This window comes from Centropristis striata, chromosome 5 (genome assembly GCF_030273125.1).
Source record: "Centropristis striata isolate RG_2023a ecotype Rhode Island chromosome 5, C.striata_1.0, whole genome shotgun sequence".
NCBI lineage: Eukaryota > Metazoa > Chordata > Actinopteri > Perciformes > Serranidae > Centropristis > Centropristis striata.
The window spans coordinates 26,831,383-26,852,820 of record NC_081521.1 but is presented as its reverse complement, the minus strand read 5'-3'; the positions used below and the strand labels follow the sequence as shown (position 1 = coordinate 26,852,820).

At 38.9% G+C, this 21,438-nt stretch overlaps 1 protein-coding gene across 1 annotated transcript in view; it reads left to right on the top strand.

Moving 5' to 3' along the window:
- The window catches only part of celsr3 (cadherin, EGF LAG seven-pass G-type receptor 3), a 135,727-nt gene that overhangs the window by 57,645 nt on the left and 56,644 nt on the right, over positions 1-21,438 (top strand). The window contains exons 4-14 of the mRNA XM_059334084.1: positions 598-820; positions 5,043-5,158; positions 7,309-7,397; positions 7,742-7,756; positions 8,111-8,268; positions 14,103-14,266; positions 15,035-15,160; positions 16,569-16,738; positions 17,552-17,737; positions 20,484-20,594; positions 20,747-20,915. Coding sequence (XP_059190067.1) covers positions 598-820; positions 5,043-5,158; positions 7,309-7,397; positions 7,742-7,756; positions 8,111-8,268; positions 14,103-14,266; positions 15,035-15,160; positions 16,569-16,738; positions 17,552-17,737; positions 20,484-20,594; positions 20,747-20,915 — 1,527 coding nt within the window. The remainder of the gene's footprint in view (positions 1-597; positions 821-5,042; positions 5,159-7,308; positions 7,398-7,741; positions 7,757-8,110; positions 8,269-14,102; positions 14,267-15,034; positions 15,161-16,568; positions 16,739-17,551; positions 17,738-20,483; positions 20,595-20,746; positions 20,916-21,438) is intronic.

Below are 21,438 nucleotides of genomic sequence, written 5' to 3'. Positions count from 1 at the left end.
CAGTAGGACGTGTAGATTGATAGCAGGAGCATGTTTGAAGTGTTAGTTTGGTAATGCCAGTTTTTGCCCAGCAGGCAATGCTAGAGATGACAGGAACTATCATTAATTTCACTGACACTACATATCTGATACAGTATTCCAATATTTATTGTGCATATTTAACTTTAACTAAGTATGCCATGCTAATAGCCTAATGAAAAATATCATGACAATATTTGAGCCCAACCATAATTGAAATTCAGCGTGTACACCTCAGCTCTGTGGATTTGAACAGTGCTTGGTTGCACAGCATGTGTTTGTTCTGATGGACTTGCCAGTGAGTGCAGTGAGGTCAGAGCTTAGGAAAATTAATTGCCTGAAGTCTCAGTTGAACAAGCACCAATATGACAAAACTGTCCAGATATTGATATAAAAAACCTTTTTTGTATTCATTTTATGTGAATACAGTAGAGCATGCATGTATATCTTACCTATGTAATAGAAATAAAATATCAAGTAAATGACAATTAAGTGTCTGATTTTATGTGTATTTTCCCTACAAATACAACACTGGTTGAACAAATAAATTCATTCATTCTATTTATTTTCACCCCCCAGGTGACCGATGTGAATTTGACCGGCGGCAGGGCAGATGTGTTCCAGGTGTGTGCCGTAACGGAGGGACGTGTCGGGAGCTTTCAGGCGGTGGTTTCCGCTGTGAGTGTCCTGCAGGAGGCTATGAGCGTCCTTACTGCACCGTCACTGCCAGGTCCTTCCCACCGAAGTCCTTCGCCATGTTCCGAGGCCTCAGACAGAGATTTCACCTGTCCATCTCGTTAACGTGAGTCGATGTAGCTTTGTTTTTCTTCTCTATTTCTATTTTTCTATATTCGACGATTCAAATTTCATGTGTCGTTTGAATTTTTGCAATCCTCCTTACTTTTATTTATTCCATCTCTCGTCATCCATTTGCACTCAGACAGAAATCCATAACCACTCCTTTTGATTCTCAGTTCTCTTCCTCTTGCGGAGCCTCTCTCCTCTTTGCTTTAATCTATTTATTTCATCTCTGTCTCCGAGATCGATCCTATTATTCATGGTTTCTCTCTCTGCTGCCTCCACTTCACTCTCCGGTTAGAAGTGCGGTTTCTCCTCTCTCCTCTTTCATCCGCTAATTTACTGGTTTCAGTAACATCTCCTTTGCTTTCCATTCTTCTTATCTTACATCTTATCACCCATGCATACAAGGGTGGTGAGCCTATGCTCACTTTTTGTGATGAGGTCAGAACTTTTTAGTTTATCAAGAAAAGGGATCTCCCAGTTACCAATTTAAACCAAGAATAGACATTTTTCAGTACAAAGTGAGTGCATGGATGTTGAAATGGCTAATGGAATGCAATGATTTCCTTTAAAAAAACATATTTGAAGTATTGGATTTATCTTAAAGTTTGTTTTGTATCTTTAGTTTGATGTCACAGTGGTTTACTGTAGAAGATCATTTCCTTACTTGAGCTCCTTTGTCCTTGTCTTGCTCTCCTCCATTGCTTCCCTGCTGCTTCTTTCGCCTCTTGACATACGAGTGGTCGTCTCTGGGAGATCTGAAGTGGCTCTTCTCAGGAGTGTTCAGGCAGGGTTATAGGATGGTTGCCATGGGTGATGCTACCTAACGATGGTTGCTTAGGTGATGTTGCCCGTAGGGTTGTGGCCATGAGACATTGTGCTCATGGAATTTTTCGCCAAATGAGCATTGCTGCTGCGGATGGCCCTTCATGTGTTTTGCTTCATTGATCCATGAGCACCAGTTGGGCAGTGATGAGTAAGTCAAGGAATGCAGTGATATGTGACAGTTTCTTTCATTAAGAGAAGCTCACTTTATGAGCATTCGAGAGGTTTAATGGTAGAATTTCTCCTCTGTAAGACTCCGATGGAGCAATAGAGGCAGTTTAGTTTAAATTCCCAAACTGTGAGAAAAGTGAGTAATGTTTTTTCCCTTTCAACAACTACAGCCATGGGGTCCTTGAGAAAGACATGGCTGCTGTTAAACATGAACTGTTTGTTCTTTTTCAGCATTGCCCTGATGCACATTCCTCTACACTTTGGCGTCTAGGAGTCTAATGTAAGGCTGAATGATAAATCAAATTCACAGCGCCAATTTTCTCTTCAATCTAAGCAAGCGGAGGTCAGAAACAACTTTCCCCGTGGACTTCATGTACACACACGGCCCCACGCTATCCACACTGTCCCAATTTCCCCACGCTGCCCCACTCTACTTAAATTACACACACTACCCACACTTCCCCACACTACCCACCTTGCCCCACACTACTCGTGCTGCCCAACACTACTCCACACTGCCCCACATTAAGCACGCTGCCCCACACTACCATTGTTGCCCCACACTACCCCTGCAGTCTCACAATACCCCACAATACCCCACACTGCCCCACACTACCCCACACCAAGTACGCTGCCCCATTCTACCCACGTTGCCCCACACTACCGCTGCTGTCCCACACTTGCCCACAATACCCCATGCTCCATGTGCCATATGTGAATGGGACTAGATAAAGAAAACATCTCTCAAAATCCATGCAGTGTGCAAACTTTGATCCTCATAGTACTACTGTTCAAAATGACCCAGCTTAGTTTGAATTGCAATCCACATATCAACCTAATACATTGTTGTAAGAGTAGCCTAATGTGCGGGTAGCGAGTGTGTGGTTGAGTGAGTGAGCAAGAGAGAGTTATGATGGATGAAGAGAGCTGACAGCTGTTGGCCTTTGGAGCAGAGAACAAGTCTGCAGTAAAGTTGTCACTGTGTAGATTTCAGTTCAATCTCTGAATAAATGCTGCAGCTCCTCAAGACCAAGTAAAGTTCCTGTGTTTTGCTTCCAGCTGCTTCTGGGTAAAGTGAAAGCAGTTTGCCACAAAGTGAGCATCAACTGTTTACAACATGGCTTTGAGTCATCTAAATATTTGATGTCTTCCATCTGCACTTTAGTTTATGTGAGTTGTTACAATACTGTTACTGACAGGAGGTCAATAACATATATATTTATTTGCCATTAACAGTAATAATATTACAGATAAGGACGAAGATACAGGAAGATAGGGAAGTTTTAAAAAACCCTTCTAAATCATAATCATAATACTGGCCTCAAAAACATCACAATTAGATTATTTTCCCATATTATTCAGCCCTAGTCAGGATCAACTACAACTAAAGTACCTTGCCTTAGAGCTCATCTTTTTAAGAGTGAAACCCTTGATCCTACTCATATTGTTGCTGGGCAAAGTTACTTTTCATGTTATCTGATGGTGACTAATTCAGAAGTGTACAGTAAATACCTTGACTGTGAGCCTTCTTCCCCTGACGACAGTGTTTTATTTAGCATCCTGTTTGCCGCCAGCTCCACTCCTTGGCCTGATTTTTACATCAGGGCAAAACAGGACGTAATCATTATTCATGTCACTCACTTTCTCCCATAGCATTTTATTTCTCCACTGCAAAAGAAATAGTCAGTTTTCATCTTTTACCCTAAGAGCTGCTTTAGAAGTGTTTTGCAGTTGTACCTCTGCCTGAGACGGGTAATATGGCTCTGCTCTACAGGGCTCTGACAGTATAGATGTGTCCTTATAGCAACATTGTAATGTATGCAAATGGTGTGCATGAAGGTGCAACTATTTTTGAAGTAGCTGCTGAGCAGAAAGAATTGGAGAAATAAGAATTTGAATGCACGCATGATACAGTCTGTCTTTATCACATTTATTGCTTTGAAGAGAAACACTTGCATTTCACAAATAATAAGCATACTTCCTTACTTTTATTAACGCCTTCATCCTTTCTGCATCCCTGCTCCACCGTCTCCATTACTCTGCCAGAGCACAGGTTACACTATTTTTCTTCAACTATTTCTGGTGGCTTGAAGTGATCACATTTGCATACTACAAGATAAGATGCTAAGGCGCTGCTGGAGCTGCAGCACAGCCATGCAAACAAGACTCGTGTCCGCTGCTGAAAAACCCTGGGTTTATTTTAGACAACAGCAGTATTCTCAGATAATAGAGGTATAAAGTTGTCATGATGGAAATGTTGAGACATGCCCTTCTCCACAGAAGGGCATGTCACATTGATCTCTGGTGGATATTGTAAGCTAACAGTTTGTGAAAGACGTTGGTGAGGCGTTTGGTGGTCGTCCTGCAAGAAAAGTTTACATTTTTTCAATTAAAAATGTACGATTTGACATCAATTTATATCATTATTATTACCTTATTTGTGTGCAAAAATGTGGAAAAGCTATGCACAAAAAGTTTAAAAGACAAAAATTGCTACAGATGTCCACTGGGGAGCAATTGCAAACATTAGACATCTGGGAAAAGTCATTAAATTGGTTTTGATTCTCTCCACATTGATTTTACATTCAGTTGGCTTATGTGGTGCCCGAAACAGGTTCAGTACAATCCTTATAATGCTAAGAAAACCCCAGCCAATTCAGATAAAAAGTAAGAATAATAGGACCATTGTAAGTAAGACATTTCTTTTTAAAATCATTTTAAGAGCAGGAGGAAGAATTTTGCAGTGGGAATCTTCATGAATCTTGTTGCCAGGAGGGAGGATTTGTCATCTGTGCTGTAGAATCAAAGAAACTAACAGATCTTTTGATCAGGGTGTGTTAACAGGCAGCCTTGGCCTCAGCGCGTCCCCTCGGCCTTGGTATGGTAAATAGACGATTGTGTGACTCTGAGCAGCTGGAGGGAAAGGAAGCCTTTAGCATTATGGTTTAAAACTGTGGCGCAGTTTCAGTAACTTTTGTTCTTCCATACAAAGCCAATGAGGAGGCTTGTTTTTTGCCATGTCACTGTATCACTGCATTAGGATCAATGCATTAATCATCTAAATGTGTATGAATGAGTCATAAAGCATTACTTGATTTATCCGTTACTCTTTGTTTTCAGGATGCAAGCATGTATAAATATACTGTATGAAAATAATAAAACTCGTTCACTTTATTCATCAGTAAGCTTATTATGCATGTGGGTTTCTTTGTGTGTGCATTTTCTAGTTTTGCCACTCTGGAGAACAGTGGTCTTCTCTTCTATAATGGACGCTTCAATGAGAAACACGACTTCATCGCCTTGGAGATCCAAGAAGGACAAGTGGTGCTCAAATATTCCACAGGTACTGTATATCTTTATAAGCATATCTCTCTATATATTCAAATAAAAAAATCACATTAAAAATCAAAATTACTTTATTTATCCCTGAGGGGAAATTGAGCTTGTCTGTTACCGCTTGAAGAATTAGACAGCCTGATGGCTGTAGGAGTGAAATCTCTCCGTCCTGCAACGGGGAGAGAGGAGCCGTCCACTGCTGTTTTTTTGGTCCATAAAGGTTTTGTGTAGCGGATGATCCTCGATCATCTTGACAGTGCATCTCTCCACCACCTCCTCCAGTGTGTCCAACCTGGCTCCAACCACAGAACCAGTTATTTTGACCAGTCTGTCCAACTGCCTTGCATCTCTGTGTCTGATGCTGCCTCCCCAGCAGACTGCAGCATTAAACAACACACTACCACCACAGACTGATAAAACATCTGAAGCATCTTACTACGGATGTCCAGAGATCTGAGCTTCCTTAAGAAAAAGAGGCGGCACTGCCCCTTTTTGTAGAGAGCGTCAGTGTTTAGGGGCCAGTCCAACTTATTATCCAGGTATACACCTAGATACTTATAACTTGGCACCACCTCAATGTCCACCCCACAGGTATTCACTGGCTGAAGGGGGGGCTTGAACCTGCAGAAATCTCTGATCATTTCCTTAATCTTCGAGGTGTTCAGTAGGAGATAGTTCTTGTGACTCCAGTCACTGAAGGCTTTTATCAGATCCCTATATTCAGATTCCTGTCCATTCCTGATACACGCCACAGCATAGCAGTGTCATCCGAGTATTTCTGGATGTGGCAGGACTCAGAGTTGTATTTGAAGTCCTCTATATAGACCATATATTCCCACAGGGGGAAAAGATGTTGTGTTGTTCCAGGTGTAGGATTAGAATCAGAATGAGATTAGGATAGAGGATAATTAGACATGTAGTGGAGCGGGTTTAGACAACATCGGGAGACAGACACGCAGCAAACTGCAGACAAAGTTAAATGTGGTGCTGTGCTGAGAAAATGTTTTGTTTTCTGTTTACAAAGAGACAAGCCTCAGGGAGCGAAGTGAATGCTACCAGTCACAATCCTCACAAACAGAACAAATACAGACGTTGCAGTTATTTGCACATATTGCCTGCAGTGTTTAACTCTGATTATTTTGGACAAATATTGAAATCACAAGTATTAAACAAGATTGGTCATTGACCTTGGAAACATCATGCATTATGCAAAAGAGATTGGAGAGGATTTCTTGAATTTGAATCTTATTTATATACAGTATATATATGATTTATTAATTAATACATTAAGAAACATAATATAATATTAATGAATAAAAAAAATTGAGAAAAATAAACAAGATTAATAATCTTGTAACGTTAGTTCACCTCCAAAACCAACTGAAAACTACTAAGCATATATTAAATATATAAAAATAATAAATACAAATAAATTAGACCAAACTGCAAACATTAGACATCTGAGAAAAATAATTTAATTAGTTTGGGTGCAAGCCTTATAATGCTAGGAAAACCCCAGCCAATTCAGATAAAAAGAAAGAATAAGTAGGACCATCGTTCTTCGAGGACATGAGTTTAAACCACCAGTTTATTAATACATTAAGATACATAATATAATATTAATTAATTAATAAATACAAATAAATTAGATACAAATAAATAAGATGAATGATGTTGTAACATTAGTTCACATCCACAACCTACTGAAAACTACTAAACATATATTATATGCACAAATAAATAAATTACCAAACTACTAAAAAATAACCTGACCAAGTAAATTGTAGTGGATTGCCACAACCTTCGAAAAAGTCTGAAATATATAATTAACATTTTGGTAAACTCTATGCAACATATTCTAGTCAATAACTCAGCTCAACATTGTAAAGGAAATGGTGCACTGGATTCATTGCACAAGATCAAACCTGAGCATTATTGTGAAACATAATGTGGCAGAATAATCACTTCATCTAGATTATCTTGTTTTCATAATCGTTTGAAGCAAAAATGGTCATTTAAAATCAAATATGATGAATCAACCTGCCCTTATTGTAGGCTTTATATGTTTGGTCCATGCAAATGTGAAGTTTTAAATATAAGGATATAAAATAGAGATTAGCATCAGTAATGATCATCCATTCATCCGTGTGCCTGCAGGTGAATCATCCACTCAGGTGAGTCCCTTCCTGCCTGGCGGAGTGAGCGACGGCAACTGGCACACGGTTCACATCCACTACTACAACAAGGTGCGCTCTCATTTCTGTTTCTTTTTCTGTTATGGACCATTTAGTGTTTTTGATCTTACTTTTCTTTTCTTTTGATCGTGTGTTTCTGATGCCAGTTATCCTTTGAAGTTTCACATTTCACTTGTGATTATTTGCACTGCACTTCTTACGCCTCTGCAGAATAGTTTCTCAACAGAGCGCTTTGAATAGTGATGAGGGGTGTGTGTGTGTGTGTGTGTGTGTGTGTGTGTGTGTGTGTGTGCGCGTGCGTACTGTTATGTAGGTGTGTGCTTGTCACCATTTCATTCATGCACATTTGCAGCACATCTCCTTTAATTTTCTTCATGTTCTTTCATTTTCCTCAGCCAGCTACACGCTATGTGAGTATGACTGTGTGTCAGGGTTGCACATACACTTTTTTCTTTATTTGTTTCTTTCTCCTTCTGTCTTTCTTTCTCTCACCAGCAGTCAGTAGGTGAAGAGTGAATGTGCTGTTTATCTACTTTGACTCCATTCTTTTTTCTCCCCACATGCAGTGTCTGTTGTTTCCTGTCTTACTAACTTTCCCCTTTACCTCCTAACATGTTGCACAGTAGCAGGGTATAGTCCTGACTGCAGTGATATAAACTCTACATTTAGTTAATGCTGTTGTTCCTGCATGCTGTCTGCCGTCTTGATGTTTCTTGCTTCTTGGGATTCTCTGCTCAATCTCGCGTCTGTGTGTGTGTGTTCAGCCCAAGCACAGTTTGAGCGGTGAAGCCCAGGGTCCGTCAGATGAGAAGATTGCCGTGGTGAGCGTGGACGACTGTGATACAGCATTGTCGCTCCGCTTCGGTACACAGCTCGGAAATTACAGCTGCGCCGCTCAGGGCAAGCAGACCAGCAGCAAGAAGTGAGTTATCGTTTTTTTGGGGTCTCCATCTTTGTTTCTGTATTTATGCCAGTGGTGACTTGAATCTGAAAGATTACCCCTAATAATAAGTACTTCTCTCTAAGTAATAACAATTCTACTGGTTCTGTAATAATTATTTACTGCTGCAGTTAGATCATTGTTGCCCACATATCCTAGAAATGTCAAATATGACCTGCAGCATGAACAAACTGTAGATCCTATATAATAATAATAATAATAATAATAATAATAAATATAATAATAATAATAATAATAATAATAATAATAATAATAATAATAATAATAATAATAAATATAAATATAATAATATGGAAATATACAGACATTACCTGTTTATTAAAAAACATTTATATGAAAGCACCATTTTTTAAAATTAAAATAACAGAGATACAGTCTAGACATTGTTAAAGTGGTAAATGACTATTAAAGTTGGAAACTGCTGATTATATAATGTCAGTAACCATCCCTCCTGTGTTCCAGTGGCACATTTTGTTAATCCACGTTTATAGTGTTGAAAGGCTCATTGATCACCTGAGCATTATGTTAGCACAGCTGGAAACTGTTTTGTGTTGATTTGAGAAGCATTAAAATGATCCTTCCTCGGGCTGGTTGAGTATCTAGAGGTAAAGTTAGCAATTTGTACAGGTTAAAATTATTATTTCAACCCTTGTTAATGCCTTTACTATATTTTTGAATCATTTTGTAACTCATTTCATGAATAAAACAGTTTTTTTTCATGGAAAACAACACAGACATTTTCTCTGTGACTCCAAACTTTTGAGCGCTAGTGTATATTTAAAATTGTGTTAATACAGTTCATAATTCCAACAGACCTTTTATGGTCACAGCAGTTAAGAACAGTTGTTAGTAGTTTATTAGACCACCCCTGTTTTCTTCACTTTATTGTTCATTTTAATGTTTCAATGCCTGGTACAACTTAGGTACATTTGTTTGGACAAATATAATGATAACAACAAAATTGCTCATAGGAGTTTAATTTAAGAGCTGATATCAAGCCATTTTCCATGATTTCCATGAAAATGGCTAGATATCAGCTCTTAAATTATACCCATCATTTTTGTTGTAATAATTTTATTTGTCCAAACAAATATACTTAAGTTGTACCAGGCATTAAAATGAATGAGAAATTGAAGAAAAGGGGTGGTCTAATAATTTTTTCCATGACTGGACATACTTCCTGCATAATGACAGGAATTTGAAGGTAGCTCCAAATGCACAGGCAGTGTTATACTGTAAACCTTTGGCACTGGCAACCTGTAATAAAACATGTGTCATTGGTACCATATCAAATTTTCATATTGAATTCTTCATATGGGACATGTATGAAATAAAGAATAGTCTCCCTAGCTTTGTGAGTATTGTATTAAGCTCAGTTCTTCTATAGATCTGAGCTTTACTGCAGCAGCTTAAAGACTGTGAATAGTCATTGACCCCGAGCTCTGGGTGGTGTGTTTGCACAGGATGTGCCGGCTTCTCTGCAAAGAAAACTTTCATTAAACATCATCTGCAATTGATCAGAGGTTTAACATATATTCCAAGGCACTTTTAACCAAGTAGAAATCCAATAAAGGTGGTCAGGTTGTAGCTGGCAGCTAGGTTGCTAGATTACGGGTATTAAAGAGTAAATACATTGAATGATTAGTGGCAACATTATTATATTAAGAAGTACAGGCTTTGATGAGAATGGTTGTCTGCTAATCACAATGTAAGTTTGGAAATATTTGATTCATGACGAGTTTAGTATGTTCAAACACTTAGATAGTGATGGCTTCATCTTGGTGGTGGTGGTGCCTGACTCCTCCTGACTCCCAGCTTATCCAAAAATATCTACCTTCTTCCTCCCTCTGCCTCTATCCACCTTTACCTCTTCCTCCTGATATTTGCTGTAACTCATAATAAATCTCCTGTTTGTGCACTGCCTCTCCTTTTTGTTCCTCATCTTTCCATTTCTCTTGCCCCCTGTTGTTTCCACTTTTCAGTGTCATCTCATTTCTCCTCGCGGTGACTGTTATTCTCTGATTCTTGTTCCCTTTGACATTTAGCTCTGATGACACATTTAATCTCTGGGGTTTGTTTAATCCCTTTGCCTCCACCAAAATGTCTTTTCTTGTTTTTTCCCTTTCTCACCCTCCCTCCCTTCCTTCATTTTATCCCTCCTCTCACTCCTCCCCTGCATCCTTGAGGGAATCCAAAAAAATGGGTAAAGAGGTGGAGCGTGGGTTAGTGACAGCACCCACCTGTTGCTCAAAGCACCTGCGCCATTAAGCATGCATAACTTTAATCCTAAATGTAATTTTAAAGGATGAGTTCTATTTAAAAAAATGTACAGTTGCAATGAACAAGGAGACTAAAATATTTTTGTGCCAGGCTGTAAAGACAATCCCTTCTACTGTAAAGTTTTGCATTTTAACATGGGAGTCATTGGGGATTGGATCACTTTTGGAGCCAGCCTCAAGTGGCCATTCAAGGAACTGCAGCTTTAACACTTAACTTCATTTTTCTTGATCTGCAACAAAAATAGCTCCTAAGAGTTTAATTTAAGAGCTGATATCTAGCCATTTTCCATGGTTTTCTTGATAATGATTTTGGTTATTATCAAGAAAACCATGGAAAATGTCTAGATATCAGCTCTTAAATTAAACTCTTAGGAGCTATTTTTGTTGTTATCATTATATTTGCCCAAACAAATGTACCTTTAGTTGTACCAGGCATTAAAATGAACAAGAAATTGAAGAAAACAATAGTCTAATATTTTTTTCCATGACTGTATTAACATTTATTGGTTTCAGGATCACTCAGCGTAGTGTAAAATGGTAAAATTACATTTTAGAGGTACATTGTTATGCACTCAATCTTACATTTCCATAACTGTGTTTTGTTATGTATGATGTATTGTTCATTTTTAAGTGCCTCACAGCAAGAGGGTCGTCCGTTGGAATCCGGCTTGCGGCTCTTCTGTGAAGAAAAAAAGATAACTCACTAATATAATCTAAATTGCCCATAGGAGTGGATGAGAGCGTGAATGGTTGTATATGTCACTATGTGTCAGCCCTGTGATAGTCTGGCCTGTTCAAATGTTAGTGTCTGTGTTCACTTAATGGGCCATTTTTCCAAGAAACTAAGTTTAAATTTTTTGCTTCACAGATTCATAAGATCACAAAATCAGCATGGGTTCAACAGGCTTGTAAGCCGATTAAAGTTTTACAATGAAAAGTAGGTATAACACATCATTTAATGCAGATTTAAACAGTCTAATCTGTTAAACTCTAGCAGTAACTTTGACAGGGATTGTTGCTGTTTGAAAGGATTTTTGGGGGGAATGTCAGATCAGGGTGATGAGGTGACTGTAGGAGACACCTCTGGGGATCTGAGGCTCTAATAAGGCACGACTGTTTGACTTATTCATGCCCCTTCATGTCTGCCTGTATCTCTCTTATGATCTTGTTACTCATTGGCTCCTTCTGCCTGGTGTTAATATTCATTCTCTTTCATTACTCTGTGCTTGTCTCCCACTCATTCTCCTATGTACGACTAAAACATTCAAACTGACAGCTTTAAATCCACCATGTTGCTTTTAGGTGTCTGGTCTGTTTTGACCTTGTCAAAGTTTGCGGTGTGTCTACCAAACTAAATGTGCATAACACACACATAATTCACACATGCACTGGAAAAAGCCAGCCTGTCATAGTGTTGCTGTCTGGCCTTGCTGTAAGCTGTAATCACGTCGGCTGTGTTCTGTCAGCGCTAAGTGAAGCCGAGAGAAGAGAAGACAGATCAAAGAGGAAGGCCAACGCTTCAACACTCTTCCTCTGTTCCATCTCCATTTCTCCATTAACAGCTTGCCCTCCTCTTTACTCTGTCTCGACATCCTCCTCTAATGACACTCTCTGTTGATGTTTGCTGTAAACTCACACTTAATCTCTTGTTTGTTCGACTCCGGAAGCCTTTTGTCCCTCTGGGTTCCTCCAATTCATATTCCGCTCATTGGTTCGACACGTGACGTGTGTCGCCAAAGCGAGCTTAACAGCAGAAAACCCAACTCGCATTTGAGGGAAAAACAGGATAATGCTCTCAAAATGACAGTTTCTGTCTCTAAATACAGTCATTGAAAAATTATTAGACCCTTGTTTTCTCTTGTTTCTTATTCATTTGAATGCCTGGTACAACTTAAGGTGCATTTGTTTGAACAAATATAATGATAACAACAAAAATAGCTCATACGAGTTTAATTTAAGAGCTGATATCTAGCCATTTTCCATGGTTTTCTTGATAATGATTTTGGTTATTATCAAGAAAACCATGGAAAATGGCTATAGCTCTTAAATGAACTCTTATGAGCTATTTTTGTTGTTATCATCATGTTAGTCCAAACAAATGTAACTTTAGTTGTACCAGGCATTCAAATGAACAACAAATTGAAGAAAAAGTTTGGTCTAATACCTTTTTTTTATGACTTTATATGGAATAAACACTCTCTCATTTTCATTCGTTGTCGTTGTCATATATCAGCAGGTGTGTACAGGCTAGGTTATTTATTAGAAAATTGATTCTCTTAATTTGGCTCTCAAACTGCACCAGAGTGATGCATTTTCGCTTTAAAATGTCCAAAGAATTTGACCCCCGTAGAGGCTCTGAGGTCCACAGCCCTGTACCCACGGGTGATCTGTACCTTTAATACTCAAATTGGAAATGCTTTAAATTGAATGGGGGTGTCTGTAAACATGCAAAATAAAGTGCATACATATAATAACAAATATATAAGTTAGTAATTACTTTTAAAAATCCTCTGTACCACACTTGCTCTACACTAGCATCCACCGTCTGACAAAAAAAGCACAAAAATATATAGTTTTTTATAGTTTTTTTTTGGCTCTCAGGGTTATAGGATTTTGATTATGTCCATTATTGCGTGTGGGTCAATAATGGAAAAGGAATGTTTAACCAACTGCTGGTAGCCATTTAAAAAAACGGTTGCCACGGCAACCAGGGTCTGAATTTGTGATGGTCCATCCAGTTTTGTTCCCAATGTTATTATCAGCACATCTGCCAAATTTGATTCTTTTATCACAAAATGAACAATTGTTACAACTGCGTTTCTTTTTCCTATAACTGTTATTTGCTGTCCCTTACATTGTCCTCCTCACGTTGAACCTGTTTCCTTCCCTCCGCCCGCCTTCCCTCCATCTGTCTTGTCATCCGCCTTCACGCCTGCTCTCTCTTGATATTTGCTGTAACTCTCACTTAATCTCTTGTTTGTTCATCTGCCTCCCCGGCTGTATCCACAGCTCTCTTTTGTCGCGTCTCTTTTTATTATACCTTTGCTATTTGTTGACGTCCCCTAACATCTTCCTCTTTTCTACCTCCTTTGCTGTTTCCTTTCTTGCTCTTCCTTGTCATTCACCTTTACCTCTTCTCTCCAGGTATTTGCTGTAACTCTTATTTAATCTCCTGTTTTTTCACAGCTTCTTTTCATTTTTCTCGCTCCCCCACTGTTTCTGCTTTTACCCTTAGCAGCATCATTGTCATCTCATTTTTCCACGTTATTCCCCTTTTTCTTAACATTAACTGTGATTCTCTGATTCATGTTCTTTCTGTGATTTACCTCTGATGACACATTTAATCTCTGGTTTCTTTAATCCCTTTCCCTCTTTTCATGTTTTTCCCCTTCCTCACCCTCCCTTTCTTCACCCCTCCCCTCCAACCTTTGAGGGATAATCCTCCTATCCTTCCTTTAACCGCTTTCCTCTCCACCTTATTTACTTCTCTTCCTCTTTTATCCCTTCCTCTCTCAGGTCTCTGGATCTGACTGGTCCCTTGTTTCTGGGCGGAGTTCCCAACGTTCCAGACAACTTCCCGTTCGGCACCAGGGAGTTTATCGGCTGTATGAAGGAGCTGCACATCGACAGCAAGCCGCTGGACTTGGCTGGGTTTATCGCCAACAATGGAACACTCCCCGGTCAGCACTGCAAACCATACCATAAAGAAAAAAAAAAGCATGAACACGTGTTTACATCAACACATTTCAATGCACACAATAATGACAAAAAGCTTAATGGATCCACTCTGACATGAAATAACAATTATAAGTTGCCCAGTTGAATCCAATTCCTGAAGACTTCTATCCATTTTCTCTCATCGGTGGCCAAAGTTGTCCAATTAGCAACCTCTTTGTAGTTGTTTTTCCTCTCCTCTTCTTTTTCTCCTGTTTACTGACGATTAGCCTACAGAAACACATCACACTGCCATCTTCTGACCAAAGTACGTTTGTGCAGCCTTGTTTATTCGCTCTCAAGGAATTGATGGAAATGTCCCTAATTCGACTTTTATTTAATGCAACATTTTAAAATTTTGCTTCAAAATGTACTTGACACCTCGAAAAGTACAAAGTACATGTGGTGTTTTTGCGAGATTAACAGAAAATATTACTGAGAGATTTAAAAAATAATGCTAATTATCGCATCTTTGTTTTTTGTTGCGCACTCATGAACTCATTTGATGTGATATTTCAAGTAATATTTCAAATTTTATTTTAATCTTGAGATCCTACTGCAGATATCAATTGGAAAAGTTTACGTCTAAATATGCACATCGGTCACCAAAAATCTTACTGTAGTGCTGAAAATGTGAGCCGTTAACATCATGATTTATTCATTTAAGACACACATCTAAGTGACACATTTTTGGGAACTTCACGTGATGTAAGTGTCTCTGTTGCTTGTTACAGGCTGCAGTGCCAAGCTTCCCTTCTGTAAGTCCAACCCCTGTCAGAACGGAGGAACCTGCAGTGTGAGCTGGGAGACTTTCTCCTGCGACTGTCCCCTCGGGTACGGAGGAAAGGACTGCAGCCACGGTGAGAAGATACATTCTACAGAGTTTATTTTTGTCCTAGGTTCTCCCAATGACAACCTTCAGCAATGTCACATTTCCACTTTGGTGTAATTATAAATAACAAGTGATACCTAAAAAGACATAATCTGCACTTCCAGTCTGGTGCCTGTAGTAATGAAAGTTGTCATGGTTTTTAAAAAAGGCTGCAACTGACCTTTAGTGGCTTTTATTTGTCTGCAGTAATTACACTAACTCCACATTAATTAGTGAATGCTGGAGGTAAATAAGGTAAGACAATTAAACCTTACTTTGGTTGAATTACAGAATTGCAACCTATTTTAATGGTTCACACTTTAACACTTCACTAGTTTAGATTCAGAAGTGTTACGTCATTCATTTATTCAGGTTAATGCCTCGGTCTGCACGTCAGCATTTTCCCCCCTGTTCCAGTATTTATTCCTTATTTTGAGCTGAGCTGGAGGCTTTTACAGTATATGAGCTGAGTGAGTATATAAATGGAAAGCTTTTTCATGCATGGGTGGACTGATGGTGTTGTGAGTTCCAACCTCTGAAGGTGTTGACTGAAGGAACAAGATGAAATGGTATCCTGTAAGTCAAAATATTTATTGGAAACTGTAGCGCAATACACTGAGAATAATAGTATCATATATATATGTAACCATCTTACCTTATCCAGCCCGTATAAATGCAATGCATTGTAAATAAATACCCACACTACAACTCTTATCAAAAGCAAACTTACAACATATGAAAATGTTTCTTATCTGCCACAATGTAACAATAACTCTGTTAAAGTTACACATTACAGCGGATGATTGTCCACTGTATTTACACCTATGCTAGTTTTGTTTCCCTTATATCTGTCTCCATCTGGTATAGACTTTACTGCTGATCTCATCTGTTTATGTTATTCAGTTCTATTAGGAACTAGTGCTTTGTCCAACCTAGTGCAGTGGCTGAAAACGGCCTTAACATAGCAACGATTAACTTATTACTTGATAAGAAAAAGTAACGCGTTCCGTTACTTGTTACAACAAAAAGTCAAAAACATGTTACCCCCTACACTGCAGTAGAGAGATGTGGAGGGAGAGATAGACTGAAAACATCTAACAAAGATCCTGAACCAGATGCAATTCATGGTCGTTGGTTTGAGTGCTGGCAGCATGAAGGAAGGTGCTGTTCACCTGCAATTACTGCCCGCACTGTAATGACACAGAACCAGTTGAAAATCTGCAAAGTTTACCTTTAAGCCCTTGGCCGTAAGCATACACTTAATTATTTTTGCTGTGTCAAACTATTTAACTTTTAAAATTATTTTTACACACTAAAACTGATTCAGTTCCAGGAACAGTGACATCTTGACCGTGAGTACCTTTTATTTACTTTCTTTCTCTTACCCTCCACTATAGTGATGCCACACCCACATCGCTTCCTGGGTAACAGCGCCCTCTGGTGGGACCTGAAAAACGACGTAACCATCTCCACGCCCTGGTACCTCGGCCTGGTGTTCAGGACCAGATCGCGGGAGGGCACGCTGCTGCAGGCTCAGGCCGGCCAGTACACCAGCCTGCTGTTCCAGGTGTGCAAACACACGCGCACACACACACACACACACACACACACTGATGTGATGATTTCAGATCATCAGATTATCAAATGCGACCATGTCTGAGAACACTTTCGACTTTGAATGGAGGTTAAATGGAGTTTCTGCAAACAAGACCATACTTCCCATAAACCTGTTTATTCCTGTTGCAAGGGAGAAATTTGCCAGAGCCCGCCTCTCCCTGTCTGGCTGCAGGTTTTTCTTTTTGGCTCTGCTTTTTCCTTCTACCTGCATTTTAACATTGCCAGAAGCTCAGAAAGGATGAGCCGCATTATGTAAAAACATAAATGGCAGCATCACAGACTGATTTTGTACCGCAAACAATTGAATATTATGATTTGAATAAATGCTGCACGTTTTAAGCCAAATCTCACCAGGCAGCACAGGATGAAAAATTCAGCGTGGGCTGCTAAATGTGTTAGCAGTGGTCACGGTCATTAGGGGAATTATGATTACAGTATGTTTCATGGTTATTGTGGTTCTATTTGGTGTTTTAATACTTCATTATCATCTTTTATATAAGACAAAAATGTCAAAAATCTGTTTTTATCCTTGAAATTATGTTTAGTTTACTTACATTTCTATATCCAAAGACAGCACTGAATTAGCAGCCAAGATGCTGGATTTCAATTTCACACTCCCACACAAAGACAAACACACACACACACACACACACACACAGTTTCCTCTTCCTTTCCAAGCAGGTTATTTTGTTCCTTCACTGTTTCTTCACACTCCCTCTTTTCCTCTTTTCTCTGGTGTGTGTGTGTGTGTGTTCCCTCTCAGGTGATAGGTGGTCAGCTGGTGTTCTCGGTGTCCCGGGGTTCGACCAGACCGGTGCGTTTGCGGTTGGATCAGGTTCACGTGGCAGACGGCCGGTGGCACGACCTCCAACTGGAGCTACGAGACGTCCGCAGTGGCCGTGAGACGAGATACGTCGCCACGCTACGGCTCGACTTCGGACTCTATCAGGTAATAGACGTGATCCAGACTTTGAAGGTTTATCATAAGTTATTATAAATCTGATTTGCACGACAGGCACACATTCAAATAGATTAATAACTAGCTTTTCTTTATATCTGATTTACTAAATCAAAAAGACTTAATTTGTCCTTTTTTTATCACCCATAACAGATTCACAGCTTTAATTAGCTTCAGTTGGAAAAAGGCATTTTCTCCAGTTCTGATCCTTTGGTTTATTTGATTTAATTATGCAGATACTCCCATGAACATTTTTCAGTCTAATAAGTAGAGAACATTTATTGGAATTGTAAAGTTTTTAAGATGGATGAAGGCAAGAAATCCTATTTCATATCCTCTAATCTATAACATCTTCATATTCACAGACACCCACCTCACTTCCTGCTGTGAGCCAGTGTGGTGCAGGACATCACTGCAAACCACTAAAGCAAATTAGAAAATCATTTACTTATAATCTCACTTCGAATCTTAAAATCATATTCGTGTCAAAGCAGGAAAGATTCTGCATAGAGCATGAAATAATGGAACTAAGGTTTCAGAAAATTTTGCATAAACTTATTTAAAACAAAATTAAGGCAACTCAATAAATATATATATATAAAAAGGGAAAGTAAATGGGGGAATGCAAAGTTATGATACAGAAATTAATTTTAAAAAATTATATAAAATAAAAAATAAAAGTAAATTCTGAAATGATAATAAATGAAAGGGAAAATTAAATAAGAAAAGAAATAAACAGAGGAAATAATATAAAGGTAAATAAACAAAGAAGTTGTGGGTAATGTACAGGGTCGTAAAACGTCCTAAAACGTCTAAAATCCAATAATTTGAATTTAAGGCCTTAAAATGTCTAAAATTCCCTTAAAATCCCATAAAATGTCTTAAATACGATTTTGAAAGGTCTTAAAAATGTATTAACGTTACGTTATTCAAAACAAAAGCATTTACTTCAGTATTGCCTTTAAATGTATCGATTTTTGAGGACGCTATATCATAACTACAAAACGAACTAAGTACCTGTGCAGCCCGGTCAGAATTTATCAAGCACAACCAACTTGTGTGCTGTGCACGCACCACGGTGCATTACAGGCTAGCATAGCAGCAGAAAACCTAATGAAAGCCCAAAGCAAAGCCAAACTACTTAACTATTAAATAACAATTTAATGTATTGTTGAAGCCGGTGGGTGGAAACATATTTGAAGCACGCTGCACCTTCTGCAAGAAAACTTTGAAACTTACTTTGCAACTGATTCCCGGCCTCTTATTTTCCTTTCAGTCTTTTGTACTTTTTTATGGATGTGAAATGGGACTTAAATCGATTCATTATGGTCTAAAAAAAAAGTCTTGACTTGTTGAAACTTGAAGAGACCCGGTATGTAGGTTGTACATAATGTACATGCACTCAGACATCAACAGCCATACTGTTGGCTCTTTTGTGTTATATAAGTTCACTGAAATGTCAGCAAGGAGAAAACTAGATAGTCATCCAGACTTTCTCATCTGCTCCTTTGACATTTTACAGTCTGATTGTTATCCCAAAACCTTGTTTCCAAGACATTTACCATGTCACCCATTATGCACACACGCGCGCACACACACACACACACACACACACACACACTTACTTCCTTACAGACACGTGCACACACGCACAAACACAGATAGTTGTTCACAACACAGACTTTCTAACCCTGGGCGGCCCCAGCTTCTTTACAATGTAGGCTGTATCAGTAGTGGATTAATCCATCAAATTACATTAGATGATTTGTTGTGTGCATACATGTGTTGTAGGTATGTACATTTGGTATAGTAGCGTGCACACAGAAAAGTAATCACTCTGTTATTGCCATCTTTGGCTTTTTGAGCAAAACTGCATGCTTTGTTTTCATGATGATTTAATTCTCCAATTACCCACCAGCAAATTGTCTTTTATCCTGTTATTGTAGTTCATCGGGCTAGTCAAGTACCACTGAGTAAATGGTGCAGAAAACATTTTTCAATATAAAATTGTTAAATATTGCAGCTGCCAATTAAACAGTAATTACCTCTGAAAGTTTTTGGTTTGTGTGCAGTTACTGTCAGCCACATCTCACCCTCCATTTCATCATCTTCCACTGCTGCTGAAAGGGTGATAAATGGGCCTCATTGATTATTATTTTTTCACGGTTGTGGAAAGCTAAGTTGACTGTCAGCATAGATTCACAACACTGTCAGTGTTATCAGCTGAGTATTGACCTTCTCCACAATGACTGCATGTTATTGTTTTCCTTTATTTATTAAAGTCAATCATTCATTCTGCAGTTGCCCTCTCCTCCCTTCGACTGACATGAGCGTTACTATAACCTGATTACTACACCATATTATGAAAATAAAGAAGAATCATAACTTCCAGGTGGTGATCGGAAAAAAGGAGAAATCAATAATGATTATTTTAAGCTTCAGTTTCAGGCTGTAAACTAATGAAATATGAATTTCTCATCTATATTTTTGCAAAAACCTTTAATATTGCCAATCTCTTTCCTTCTCTGTGACTCATTTTCCTCCCTTATAATAACTACCTTTGATATTCTCCTATTAAATACAAGACAGAGATCTTTTATGTTGTCACATAATGGCATTCAAATGTATCTTTCTTCAGGTATTCAGTTAACATACAGCCATTAATAATAATGATAATAATGATAATAATCTTTGCCCTTCCTGTCTCCATCTGTCCCCTCGCATCTTTCCTCATTAGGGAACAGTGATAGTGGGAAATGAGATTCATGGTCTGAAGGTGAAACATCTGCATGTGGGAGGAGTGCTGGGCTCCGGAGAGGTTCAAAACGGGATAAAAGGATGCATACAGGTGAGGATGGACAGATTTACAGATTAACTCTTTATTGATGGATGTATGGGTGGAGGGAGGCGGGAAAATCAGCACATAGGAGATGGAAATTAGTTCAGGATAGACTGAGTTCAGCTCTGTAATGTAACACATACTTTTTCTTCTTCCTACAGGGCGTTCGGTTGGGTGTTCGGCCAGACGCCCCTTCCCTGCCACGCCCTACCAGAGCCGTCAAAGTAGAGACCGGCTGTAACGTCGGCAACCCCTGCATCTCGTCTCCTTGCCCCGCCCACAGCCGCTGTTCCGACCAATGGGAGCGGCACAGCTGTATCTGCGAACCCGGTGAGTGAACACAGATATGATGCTGAAGATGCTGGCGGGCACAAAATATTCCCACCCAGTCATGATTTGACTTATTATGAGTCCTTGAGAGATTGACTTCTCGTTCAGGACAAATCGATTGTTTTATATTCTCATTTATGTAACTGGAAGGCATAATAATACCAGCAGCAGAGAGGGAGAGAGCAGCATAGAGCGACTGTGTGAGAGTACATTTAGCCGTGTCAGTTTTCATCTAACTGCACCATTAGTGATATGGTACTCTTTGGATAATGGTGTTGTAGCTGCAATATGACTGTATTAGCCCGTGTTGTGATAGCAGTGGAAATGTTTTTCAAAAGAGAAGAAGAAGAAGCACAGAATAAGCATAAACTTATGAAAGAAAATAAGTTGTTGAACAAGAAAAAAAAAAGATTTAAATAAATGTATATTAGTAAATTACGTATTTAAATGGTAAATGGACTGCACTTGTATAGCTCTTTTCTAGTCTTTGCAACCCCTCAAAGCAATTTACACTACAGACACC